The sequence below is a fragment of the Dermacentor albipictus genome, unplaced genomic scaffold (genome assembly GCF_038994185.2).
Source record: "Dermacentor albipictus isolate Rhodes 1998 colony unplaced genomic scaffold, USDA_Dalb.pri_finalv2 scaffold_11, whole genome shotgun sequence".
Lineage (NCBI taxonomy): Eukaryota > Metazoa > Arthropoda > Arachnida > Ixodida > Ixodidae > Dermacentor > Dermacentor albipictus.
Genome location: NW_027225565.1, coordinates 534,303 through 547,958, shown reverse-complemented (window position 1 = coordinate 547,958; position 13,656 = coordinate 534,303). Strand labels below are relative to the sequence as shown.

At 48.7% G+C, this 13,656-nt stretch overlaps 1 protein-coding gene across 6 annotated transcripts in view; it reads right to left on the bottom strand.

Annotated features, from left to right (window-relative positions):
* The window catches only part of LOC139051254 (uncharacterized), a 36,905-nt gene extending 25,529 nt beyond the window's left edge, over positions 1 to 11,376 (bottom strand). The window contains exons 1-4 of one of the 6 annotated variants that reach the window (XR_011509290.1): positions 11,131 to 11,376; positions 10,444 to 10,655; positions 5,148 to 5,233; positions 4,955 to 5,071 (exon numbers count right to left, since the gene is read on the bottom strand). Coding sequence is in view for 4 of the 6 variants with exons in the window: in XM_070528249.1 (XP_070384350.1) it covers positions 5,204 to 5,233; positions 10,444 to 10,655; positions 11,169 to 11,265 (339 nt within the window). In the remaining 2 variants the exon portion in view is untranslated. Of the gene's footprint in view, positions 1 to 4,954; positions 5,088 to 5,147; positions 5,234 to 10,443; positions 10,656 to 11,130 lie in introns of all 6 variants that reach the window. The other 5 variants (XR_011509289.1, XM_070528249.1, XM_070528247.1 and 2 more) reach the window with 5 other exon arrangements.
* Between the last annotated feature and the right edge of the window lie 2,280 nt (positions 11,377 to 13,656).

The window sequence follows — 13,656 nt, the reverse complement described above, 5'->3', positions numbered from 1 at the left end:
ATCTGGCTAATACGTGTGGTGTCAATCATCACTTACAGCGCATACACACACGAGGGACAAAAAAGGATGACGAAGAGAAGCAGCGTTGCTAGCTAACAAGCAAAGTGATTTGCAACATCTGGCTAATACATGTGGTGTCAATCATCACTTACAGCACATACATAGACGAGGGCCAAAAAAGGACGACGAAGAGAAGCAGCGTTGCTAGCTAACAAGCAAAGTGATTTGCAACATCTGGCTAATACATGTGGTGTCAATCATCACTTACAGCGCATACACACACGAGGGACAAAAAAGTACGACGAAGAGAAGCAGCGTTGCTAGCTAACAAGCAAAGTGATTTGCAACATCTGGCTAATACGTGTGGTGTCAATCATCACTTACAGCGCATACATAGACGAGGGACAAAAAAGGACGACGAAGAGATGCAGCGTTGCTAGCTAACAAGCAAAGTGATTTGCAACATCTGGCTAATACATGTGGTGTCAATCATCACTTACAGCGCATAACACACGAGGGACAAAAACGGACGCACTGTTTACCTCTGCGTCAAACAGGAAATAAAGAGACAGTGCATTCGGTACAGCAGCATAAACTCGCTCAGTTGCCAACGGTGTCCGCGATGTCATCCGCGTTTTTGCGAGAGAACTACACGGCCTATAAGTGGGGGCCTATGCCGAGCACAGAATTGTCTCTAATAATACTTTATAGCACGCGCAAACTATAAGTATGATGAAGTTAAACAAAAGCGAGAATCAGTAGTAGTAGCCCGTAACATATATATGTCTGGATCGCAGTTGCAGTCGTTTAAGCGACTCGGCCGCTCATACTGACTCGTTTGTATGCTTTGCTACGTTTTGAGATTTCACATCAGCGATGCGCCGTTTCTACAATATCCGAAGATAACAGCGATCTGAAGCTGTAGATGTAAACAAATGCACCGCTTTGGCAAATCCTACGTGGAAGGCTGCGCTCGAAGGCTTCTTGAATATGCGAAATGTTTAGTGAATGTCTAAAAGGAATACAAAAAGCGATGTGCAATCGCAGGCATCAGCGACAACAAACTCAAGCATGACGCGTCGGCAGACGGAACTCGTCGTGCTTTTATCGGCCGGGCTGTTACCACAACATCGCACTCGGGCCTGTTCACCCACTATAGTCGATAGGTGAACGGCATGCTTCCCCGGAGAAACCACTAATAATTAATCGCGATCCATGAAACGCACAACTGACGCACACTCAACATGGGCGCAGGTACCGGCAAAATCCCCGACACCCTTCCAAAATGTTTCCAGCGGCGTGCGTCAGAGGGCAGCACAGCAACATGAGAGGCGGGATCCCTATGGCCGGGTCTCGAATCCTGAATCACTAGCCATGCCTGCTGCTGTGGCGGTCTGCCATTTAATTGTGATTATCTGAAGTGAAGCAGGGAGACTGTAGGCACATACGCGGGGTGACTGGCTGAATTGCTTTTCTCGTTGTGCACATAGTGACGACTGCATATCCTGGTGTTGGGCGCTGGTTCCCACGGTTTGTCGTCGGGACTGTAGGTGCAAAAGACCGAATTTTAACAACGCAGATAATCAAGCAAGCCTCAACACAGGCGATGCAGTCAGCATGGCGCTAAGTTTCGCTTACCCAGTGCGGCAAACTGCAGTTATCCAGCGCGCCCGACGCTCCACTTCGTGAGGCCTTAAAGGAAAATGGTAGAATCTGATGTTGGGATTCAGGCCTTCTTGTTCATGGCAGCCCACGACGCAGCAGCAACGACGATTACGCTTTTTTGAGGCTGAGCTAGGTCTCCCCGGATCGGCGTCGCCGATTCCTTCTGCTTCCAGCATTACGTCCACGGACCACGGAGAGTCCGTTTTCGTTAAACTATAGGCTGCGACCAGCTCACAGCGTGGTCAGCGTGGTCTGTGAGAAGTGACGAGCCTTTTCGCACTCGCAACAGGGCAGAAAAAAGTGCGAATCGATGCAAAACTCGGGCTAGAAACGTGCTTCGCCACAGCCAGGGCTCAATACTACGCAAGCTGGTACTATCCAGATAACGTTTCTCGCCGCCACCAGGCGCCGCTACTATACCTCAAACCCCAGCGCAAGAAGCCCATAGGGATTAGTAAGAGGCGAATGGAGGATTGGTGGAAGAAAAGTAGGGAAACGACAACAGAATAGAAACTTTATTGCAATAGAAAATATTTGAAGGAGGGGTGGTCGGAGCCTCTCAGTCCAGGGCCCCACTGGCCTCTGCCGCCTGCCTGACCTGGCTGATTAAGGACTTTTGTCCTGCCAGGTCGGAGCGGGCGAGCTGTGCCTCCCACTGCTCCATTGTGTTGCTGGTATTTCGCCTATGAGGGTGCTTAGTGCACTCCCAGGTTATATGTATTAGGCTAGGTATGCCACTGCACCAAGGACAGTTGGCCATATAACGATTGGGATACATGGCGTTTAGCAATTTTAAATGGGGGAATACCCCGGTCTGTATTTTACGCCAATCAGCGGCCCCTTCGCCGCTAAGACGTGGGTGAGGCGGCGGGTATTTTCTGCGGACTCCGCGCTGGTGAGCAAGGATATCTTTGGCATTTAAATTTGTGGAATTTTGTGAGGGATAGTGCGGGTTGTTGGGGTTAGAAGAGGACGCCGTCGCTCGGTTAGTGAACCCTCGAGCTAACGCGTTAGCCTTTTCGTTCCCCTCTACCCCCGCATGGCCCGGGCACCAGAGTAGGCGATGATGGTGGTTGAAGGATTTGGTGATTATCGCGAGGCTAGCCGCAGTCACGTGCCCCTTGAGAAACATGCGACATGTCTCCTGGGAGTCCATGACCACGACCGAATCCCTTTGCGAACGCTCCGCGTGAGCGAGTGCGATCGCCGCTATATTTTAGCCGAGGTGGGGTATCCCGCCGTGGCCGACGCGGTAATTTGCTGTTGGCTGATCGCGTTCACGACTGCCAGGGCATACCTCGTTCGGTAGCGCTGCGCGGTCGCTTCTGCATACACAGCTGCGTCCGTGTAGTAGGTGTTGTACATATATGGTTATTAGAGTACGCTGATTGAATGTGTTGTGCTCGTACTTTGCGTCTTTCTTTGTTGTACTCGGGATGCATATTCTTTGGAATTGGGGCTACTGTAGTTTTGGATCTCATCGGATGAGGGAGAGGTACGGCCTGCTCTGTGAGATAAATGGAGTATGCTGGGATATTGAGTCTAGCCAATATCCCTACCAGTTTTTGTGAAGCTGAGGCGCTCCCTCTGTCGCATCAGGGTGACCTGCCTCAGTTCATCGAAAGTACAAAAACGTACAAAAGCAAAGTTCTCAATAGGGTATCAGTAAAGTAGGATATGAGAGCTCATAGGTTTTTTTTTCTTATTTAACCTAGGTAGGACATTAGGCCGTTTAATAGCAAGAGCTTGGTGGCGCAACCCACCGCCCCGTTCGAAAGGGGACGCTCGTAACATCCATCCATTCATCCATCCATGCTCAGAGAGTCGCAAAATTTGCAACCATCGTTAAAATGCGATCGATGGGAATAGGCGCGATCACGAAAGTGTTCGACGCAAAAATTTACTACTGTCGGGCTTGTACTGTCCGTGTATTTGCTAATTTGGCCTCATAAATTTGATACAATGTTCCTCTTCAGCGCGAAGTTCTGTAAATGTTTGTTGCCATGTTTGTGAACGTCACACAATGACGCACTGTTTGCATATGGTCTCCTGTATGATCAAAATTACGTACGCCGTCCATATCAACTAGATCAATACGGCAGGCCCTTTTCCTTATTCGGTTGCAATTGGTTTTTGTATCATCATTAAATGCTGAATGACGTGTTTCTTCAGCGGCTTGTCCTTACTAAAGAATGACTCAGCTGCCGGGCCTGTAGAAACGGTGATTGCACTTTTCATGGAATCAAATTAAACTCAGTGGCTCGTTCTAGTCATTGTATCTGCCTTTCCTTTGTGTATTTAGCACCCCTACCGTCCTTTAAAGGGACACTAAAGACAAATAGTAAGTTAAGCGAAAGTGATAGATTAGTGCTCGATAATTTCTAAGGCGTCAATATTGCCACGAACAGAGCCCTTAATAATCGAGAAATCGAGCTAAATGCAGGAGATGATTAGAGACTCCTTCGGGACATTCAAGCGCTTGCCCGATGACGAAAGCATTCCTCAGTTAAATTCTGTCACTATAGTACTCAACTACTCTTTGCAAAAATCATCCTCGTATTGTATGATAAGATGAAACAAAATGCTGTTAGTCCAGTTCCATTTCCTGTTTAGAAAAAGAACTCATTAAAATTGCCGTTGACAACGACGACGGTGGTCGAAAGGTTTCGTTTCCACTCGGCTCTGCGTCGCCTATGCTTCCGCGTTTCAGCACTTTCCTGATCGCGTAACGCTGCGCTGGTTTTGTTGGCTTGTGAAACTCGCTCAAACTGCAAGAAGCAGAGAATTCAACTTCCATGTGATGTCGCGGGATGCTCGAACGGTCTACTCCATTTGACCAAAAAGCAGCTGCAGCGTCGGGCGCCGTTTTACTCACCGACCGCAGGAAAGGGTGGTGATGGCGTATGCAATGTCACCACTCTACCGGCTCAGTGGCGCGAGATTTGAATTTCGGAAAGGGTATTCGGACCCTTCAGACACAATTTTCTCGTAAACTCTCTTCTTGGCACGAAACAAGATTTGCGAGGTTTCTGGAAATGTATTTAAACAGTGCACGTCGACTTAGTATTTACCTTTAGCGTCCCTTTAAGTAATTTGTGTTCATTTGCATTGCTCAATATTCATTTATGATCCACTCCACAAGGAAGCAGCATTTTCCCAACACGCAACGCTACTTGTAGGCATGGCATATGACCAGCGAGAGCCGACCGATGTGTGCTGTTAAGGCGCATGCGAGTTTCAGTGGTTGTACTCGCATAAGTGAAAGCTTGACAACCTGTTAGGAACTCACTGGGCAGATCGACTGGGGAAAAGTTGCACACTGCGGAGATTGCACTTTTGTTCACTTCAAGAGGCAGTGCGATTTTCGCTTCCGTGTGTGTGGCCGTTTCTCCGTGAGTGGAATTTCCTGCATACGTTTTGAACTATAACACATTGATGCACCTATATTCAACATCACTACATAAAGTGCTTCTGTGACTTACATAAAACGCCAGCTGGACCTGGGTGACTTTTTTCGGCTCGTTGGTCGTGCAGTCGTTCACAGTGACCTTGGCAACTCCTTGAGTGACTGCAAGAGTGGACAGGGTTTATTTAATGGGAAAAGCACCAAATGGCCCATTGAGCGAAAAAGCTGGCGCCTGTCGTCTGGAGCAGCGAAGGGGCACCTAAATTCCCATTGGCTGCGACGCCACGTCCCGAGCGAGCCTCGACGGAGCAGACCGCGCGAAAGGGAACAGCTGCGGCCGCGATAGCGCGCAGGCGTTGCGCGAGGGGAGAGGGATTTGCCGCGACGCCACGTCACCCTCGCTCCCGCAAGCCTGAGTTATTCGCGCGTTCCTTGTCGGCGCAAGCTCTCGTTTGCGTTCGAATTGCGCCTTGGCGATCGCCATAAAGAAATCAGCGTAAAACAAAACACAGGAGAAATATTAGCTCTTTTGAGTGTCGAACCTACGACCCAACGCTCAGAAGCCGGATTTCTTACCAACTGGGCTGAACCAGCGCCTCCTGCATAGGCGGCTTGCGAATTCTGCTTTATGGAATCTCTCTACTACGACCGAAATTTCCATTGCCAAGCCCGGCGTGATCGAAGGCGGGGACGTCGCAATCACTGCGGCGGACTCGGGAGTGTCCCCATTACATTCTAGGACAGTCGGGCAAGGTAGCATGACGTCACCGATCCAAGTGCACCGGCCTTGTGATATGCAAGATGCGTCCGTCAGGCGTCTCAACGCACTCGCTTTTCCGCGAGGAGTTCATAACTCGAAGGAATCCTCAGCGGCGTTCAATTGGACATTATTTCTTTCGCATTCATAACTCATAAGAAGTCCTTAGGTGTCCTCGGATTTTTTTTAAGAACCTGGCAGCGGTAGCCAATAATTATGCAACATTTTAATGGGGAGGCTAGTCTAAGTTCCTGGAGTCTCTTAAACATAGCACAAGCATGACCTTATTACGATTACCACAACGAGCCTGCGTTTGTGTGTCGTGGCTGTCGTTCATGTTGAACTTGCCTAATCGCAGTTTGCCTCTATCAGCGAAAGATCGCCGAACACGCGCGCCTCCTGCTAGCTGCCCGCTAAACTTAAGCGCTTCAACTGCGGGCGCAGCAAGCGCAAACTCTCATTACTGCGTCTATCGAAATCGGTCAATTTGATGGACAGTTTTTCTACGCATTCTTAAACATTTCCGTTGGAATTATTCTACCAGCAACTTCATGCACCGCACGAAATGATAAGTGAACCTTAACCATTTGTGATTAGATAATTTTTGGCTCGTTCGGGAGAATGTAAAAATAAACATTCGACTGGAAGTATCGTCGAAACTAGGCGCCAGTGTTCTTACCACTTCTTCAATAGAGAAGACCCCGAATTTGCACTTTGGCCCACTCGGCAACATAATTTTTAAATGACAGCAGCAGGGAAGACACAGAAGCTTCTCTCGGGCTGCCAATTTTCCGACCCGATGTACAGGCTGTTTTAACGATGTCACACACAAGGGCAGATGCTCATCAGTACATGTTATTTTAATAATTGTGCTTGACTAATATGAAGTGCAACTTTATTTTCCCCATCGTGAATTGCTTTTATCCAACCGCGCTTCCACAGCGTATGCACAAAATATTACGAGACATCCTTCCCGTCGTGTGGGCTTTTCATTGACACAAGAGCACACAGTTGAATTCACACCGACCTTCAACCGAAGCTAAGATAGATGTCTAATCTTTTACATCTTTAACGCCGCCTGCGCAAGTGACCTTTATTGATGACTGTACAATGTTGTGCAACACTCCACATTACTGTGCAGCACTGTACAGGAACTGAAGAAAGCATGTGGAGGCTCCAGCGAACGCACTCTATACCGAAAAGCTGATGGATCGCAACATTCTAATATGAGGAGGCTTCTACGTGCGTCTTGACATGACAACCATTGCTTCGAGAGCCTAAACAATGGAGTAAAAAACAAACCATGGTGCCTGCTGCCTTGAGTAAAAACAAATGTTCCCCGCACAGTAGGACGTTACACGTTTTCACATTTGCGAAGCTATTCCTTTACCGCACAGCTTGGCGCCATCACAATGGCGAGTATCAACGCAAAGAAATATTCTTCGTAATTTATTCGCGTGATCTGCACTTACAAAATCTGGGAATAAGGAAGCAAGTGCATATTTTGTATGTTTCCGATTTTTTTTTGTTGCTGTCAGTACCCATAATAAAAGCAGCAAACCATTACTTTCATTCGTCTTCAGTCGGCCACCAGGTGGCCGACTGAACACGAATGGTGGCCACCATTCAGTCGGCCACCATTCCAGACAATAGTGATCAGGCTGTAATTTTATCTATCGCAGCGCACGTTGCATCTGCTAGGTCTTGAAATAGAACTTCTGAAATTCCACGCTGTAACGACAGAGCCAAGCTAGGACGGGACGCTAAATGGCACGCGCGCGCGCGCACACACACACACACACGCACGCACGCACGCACACACACACACACAGCGATTGTGCACAGACCCAGGCGCATGCCCAGGACTGGCTTGTCCTCTTCACTACTACCGGAGACTACCGGTACTACTTCACTACTTCACTACTATCGGTACCGGAGACTGCGAAAGAAGATGGTGTCAGTCGGACTCGCCTGCAGCAAGCAACTTTCCCGGCTGTCTTCAGTTATCTTCCAACCCAAGCGAACTGCAAGGCCATTGTTATAGCATTCAGACTGGGATACATAGCGCAAAAAAACTACACAGGGACAAGCAGAACACAGGACGAGCGCTAACTTTCAACAAATGATTTATTGCAGCTGGTGAGTATATATATACTCACTGGGACGCCACTACAATAGAGCAGACTGAAGGGAAGGAGGAAAACGAATACAGGAATAAGATTACGAGGGAAATTGTGGAAGCAGCTGAGATAGCCAGAGCAGGTGAAGAGTGCGTTAGCACGCCGTCTATATTTTTATCAAGGAAAGAGCTTGAATTTTTGGGCATAGTAGTCACATGACTGTCTTTTCCTCCTTCCCTTCAGTCTGCTCTATTGTAGTGGCGTCCCAGTGAGTATATATATACTCACCAGCTGCAATAAATCATTTGTTGAAAGTTAGCGCTCGTCCTGTGTTCTGCTTGTCCCTGTGTAATTTTTTTGCGCTATGTATCCCAGTCTGAATGCATACCACCAACACGCCCAAACTTCTTCCCTGCCATTGTTATAGCAACGACTGCGTTCCAGTTATAGACTTTTTTTTGCGTTCTCCTATTGGCCTGAGTGGTGACCATTCTCACCCTTGCCACCAGAACCAGCCGGTGTAGAGTGTTGGGTGATAACACTGTAATGCAAAAAAGCCAAACGTTGACGCATTACACCGGCCCTGAAGCAATTTTACTCTACCTCATGGTTCATTGAAACCGTGTGTGCGTCGTTAGTGACGCTGGGTCCCGCATCAGCAAATCAAGAGCCGTGTAGACAAAGCTTATCACACGCAGCAGTTCGGGATTTGCCAAAAGGCTGGCTCCTTTTGTTACAGTGTGGGCACGGAATTTCGTGAGCGATAACTTGGGTGTATTCGACGCGTGATTCGTTCATGTGGATTACCGTTTGCGGGCTGAGTTAGGCCAAATTAAACGGAGAATTAACTTTAAAAGTATTCTCGGGTGTTCCATGCCAAAACCACAATATTGTTATCATCGATATGCGGCCGCCGTAGTCGGAATACGATCCCGCGACCTCATGCTTAGCTGCCCAACACTGTAGTCACTAAGCAACCACCATGGCGGGTTACAAGAATAACAGTGTATAAGCAATTGGCAGCGGTGCGAAGCACGAAAAAAAGCTAGATCTACATTGAAATACTGCGCACGCGTAGTGGTGGACGTTGCCGTATTTCCTTATATAGCGGCTTTTATAAAGGTACCTAGCTGCGCCCAGTGCCTCGGCTAATATGAAAGGCATATCGAGTTTCACTCAGTCGCATCTGTGGGGAAAGTCGCATACACATTACGCTTGAGACGCTGCGATGTCAGAACATGCATCGAGCTCTCTCAAAACATCTTCTTCCGTGCAACGGTGCATTCATTGATGAGGTTTAACGTCCGAAAGCAACACTGTGACGCTATAACGGACGACATGGTGGAGGACTTTGCTCGCTGGTGTTCTTTATAACGTGCGCCTACACCTAACCACAAGACGGGTCTCGCATTCTGCCACCACCGTCATTGTGGCGAGTGCAAGGCAGCAGTATACGGGATGGGTCGATAGTAAAAACACGAGCGATAACGGCCCGTCCAGATAGCTTCGATATGTTTAGTGACGCCAGTGGACTCGTCTCAAGCACGGAAACGTTCATCTCAATAGATGTTCCATCATCCACACATGTTACTGGCTCAAAGCTTGCTTTTATCAGATGGAAAGTAACGGCTTCACGCACTTCGGCACTTGACAATGGCCACAGCGATTGGCGATAATGTACAGTGCACGCGGAAGGAAACGCGACAGGGAGCATTTAGTAGAGCCCTGCATATGTGCAAAGTACTCGAAAGTACCATGTAAATAGTAATGTGGACACCAACGGTGACGCGAATTCCGATCTAAATATACGCGTCAAAATTACGTCCATGTGATACGAATTGCAGCGGTGAAAACGAAAGTATGCGCACTAGTTAACCCTAAATTGACGCGTTTCATTCTGTGAGCACTGTACGTGTGAGTTGCGATAAAGCTAGACGAAAAACATTGCAAGCGTAAGTTACAGTGGCGTTATGACCATGACGTTGCTCATGCTTAACTAAAGCTGCTTCGAAACGGTCACCTTTCAATTCATAGCATATCTTTCCCGTGCTCTACGAGTGCTAAAGGTAGCATGTACTGTTTTGTACACGTAAGCAAGTTTATATACAACTCATGTTCTTCTTTCTTTTCGTTTTCTTTGGTTCTAGGAAGGTAGCCGGTCGTCTCAGACGGAAGCATTCTGTAAGTGGATACAACCAGGCATCATTGTGAAATTTCAGTAAGGTTCTGAGGTTACAGTCCATTCGAGCGTTTGTGCTCAAGTCAACCAAAAATCTCGCCCCTCATTCCCCCCCTTTATCCTTTCCGCTCAATGGCTGGCTACTTCGTGGTACGCTTTGCTTTGTTTCCCTAAAAGTAATTTCTTGCTCTTCGCTTTCTGTAGAGAGTATCATGCAAGCGATGGAGATGTTTCTGTGGTCTGTCACTCTTGTTTTTCAAATGACTTTCTATTGATATACGCGCCATCCAGTTGCTACAAACTCAGGCCAACTCACACGCTCGTGGGCTATGATGAAGTTAGGCAGCACCTCGTCGAAGAATGACGTGTCATTGGCCATCTTGACGTAGGCGTTGCAGTACTGGCCGCGCGCCACTTCGCCGCCGTTCCGGTCGCGGGGCACGGTCTCGATGCACGCGTCGAAGGCGCGCAGGTCGGACCACGTGCCCTGGAACAGCGCCGTCGGGTACCTGGCGCTAGCGTCGATCACTGTGAAGGAAGACGCGCCATGGTCGGCTGGTCGGTATCACACAATTCCTCTAGAAACCCAACTGCAACTGCACGTTGCTAAATGAGACAACAAAAACGAGGAACCCCCAGGAAACAGCAAGTGGTCCGCCTGTTGACCCCAATAAAACAAGATTGACAACTTAACAACGATGGCGTGGTGGGCTAGTTGATAAAGCATCTTAAAGGGTCAACAGTGCTCACAGACGGCGACAGAGAGAAGAACAACAGGACACAGCCCTAATTGTAGCGCTGTGTCGTGTTGTCCTTCACTCAGTCTCCGTCTGCGTGCGCTGTTAATGCTTTAAGATGAGAACTTCATTCTTTTACCGATGCAAGTCACTTAAAGCCCGTAATTTCAAACAATAGGTAGCGCTCTAAAACAGAAACGTAGCAAGGTGGTCTGGGATAATGCAAATTCACCCTGACAAAATAGCTTTACAGAGAAGAACGCTACCAAACATACGAAATCGAATACGTCCCGAGTTGGCATACGTTCCAGGAATGCCGACGACTCATGGACGGGTGACACGTCGCGTTTGCTCACAACGATGACGCGTACCCACTGGGGGTACTGGTGGGCTTGCGGCATTTCTCACATCTTGGCCCTGAAGCAGTACTGCAAAATACTACGACGTTTGGTTTGGTTTCCCTTTTCCGATGGTGCGATACGCGGTAACTTCTTCCTTCTTCACTTTGTTTACCTCGCTGTGTCTGCCGGGAAAAGACGGGCGCGGGGGTGAGGGCTGTGGCTGAGGCTGTTCTTGCATTGACTAGTTAACGCAAATGTAGCGCAAAAAGGTAGATTTGCGGGGAACCCGTATTTTCGCGATAAATCGCAAGAAAAGCTTAGTGCTCTCTGCCAAATAATTTGCGTAAAATATTTGTTTTGCGGCTATGCCCAGTTTATGAAGACGAGCCTGGGCTCGTGTTCTCGCGCGGTCACGCGTTCTAGCGCGCTCACGCGCTCCGCGTGGTGAAAGACTTGAAACGGAACGAAAGGACACGTCAGCGGCCGGCGCAGCAGCAGCCACCGCAGCGGATGGCCACGTTCTACAGCGCCATGCAGGGAAGCGCTCCCGTCTCGGATGATGTCACCGACCCACGAGCACCACATGCGGCCAGCCGTCGTCGGGGCCCGCGAGAAGAGCGCGGTGGCCGGCGCGCTCAGCATCTATCGGGCCCCCAGGCTCCTTGGAACAACGACAGACTCCATCGAGCTGTTCCGGCGACGCGAGGTGGTCCACTGGCGCAGGAGGCCTCGCGCCGGGCCTCGCTTCTCCGCCGAGTCCTAGTCGGACAAGCGGCGGCGTCATCGGCGTGCGGGCACACGCCGTGTGCATGAACAACGGGAGCACCGGGACGTCGCTCGGGCCGAGGGGGCGTCGCTCTTCTTGCTCGCCGACGCCCCGGGCCTCCTACAGGCGGCGAGCCCAGTGCACCCGTCCGTGGCGCCCCCCGGCTTATGCTCTTCATCACACCGGGGTGCCTCTGCCAATGACCTGTCCGCGCTGGCACAGCTCGCCGCAGCCCCAGCTTGCCCGGGCCACGTTGCAGCGGCGGTGGGGCCTCACCCGTCAGGCCAGAGGGTGACGTCACGGGCCCTCTTGAGGACTCTCTCGCCTCGCACGGCGCGGGCTTGGGGTGTCTGTGCTGCCATCGGGCAGCACCAACACCCCAATATTTTTTGCGAACATTGGGTTGGCTAACTTTCTCGCAGCGTGTTTTTGTTTAATTTTGTGAGTTTCAACGTTTATTCATTTGAAATTGTACATAAAATGACCTGTGTGGCAATGGTGTCTTGTTATTCTTCGCACGTGACGGTCTGTCCTGAGACCGTCCTTGGTTTTCCTAGCACCGAGACGATATACTAGTGGCGGAGATTTAGGTTCTGAAACTTGCTGCGTCGTCAAGTGACAGTGGAGCAGTAGTGCCCGGAACGAGCTAGCTGTCATCTAACAGTGGCAATATATCGTGCAGCTTGCTGCGTCGTCAAGTGACGGAACAATAGGCCACGAAACTTGCGGTGTCATCTAGTCACGCAACAGGACTCTGATTTCTGTGTCATCTAGTCGTCGGCCTGCTGTGCGATTAATGCATTTTCACAATGTCTACGTACGTAGGCGTTGTATCCGGCATGGCTGCTCTTCCACAGCTGAGGTTAGCGCGCATTTTAGCACTACTGATTTTAAATAATAAACGCCACTTCAGCAATACAGTGTGTCGCTATATTTATTGAATGCTAATCTCATTACCATTGATAGAGATCGGGAGATAGGCAGATTTAGATGTAGAGCCTAGACGTTAATGGATAAAAGATGATGATGATGATGGCCTCATATTATGGCTCATTGCGTGCTGAAACGATTACCTATTCTTTTGAAGTGTTACATATTGGATGCAAAAAAGGAAAGAAAGGGAAGCATATTAAAACAAACAAATTACAAAAGAACAATGAAAAACTTATTCGTTTTGTTGTTTGTATGTAACCGCAAACGGCATCAAACACGTCCTTGTGGCTGACCCCTATAACTGACGCGCCGAATGATAGTATATGATTTCTGATGTCAAAATTAACCCTAGTTTACCAAGCGGAAGTTCTAGATGTCTGTTTCTTAACAATTTGTATCGCCGACATATAAAAAAATATTGATCTAGTGATTATATTTTTTCGCAGTATGGACACAGAGGCGATAGCGTCAGACCAGTCCTGTGTAAATATAGGTTTAATGGAGGGACACGTTAGCGTAATCTTGTGATCACTACTTCTGATTCTCTTGATGGACACCACTGGATTTAGAAATTTTAGGTGCTGAAATTCTGTCGATGTCATTATTGATTCATTGACATCTCTATGAATTGAATATTTTCTATGTCTAATTGCTGTTATGTGCGCCACTACTCGAAGAACCGGCATTATAGGTCCACTCAGGGATGCTCGCGCTATTGAGTCTACCACTTCATTTGAATGTAAGCCACCGTG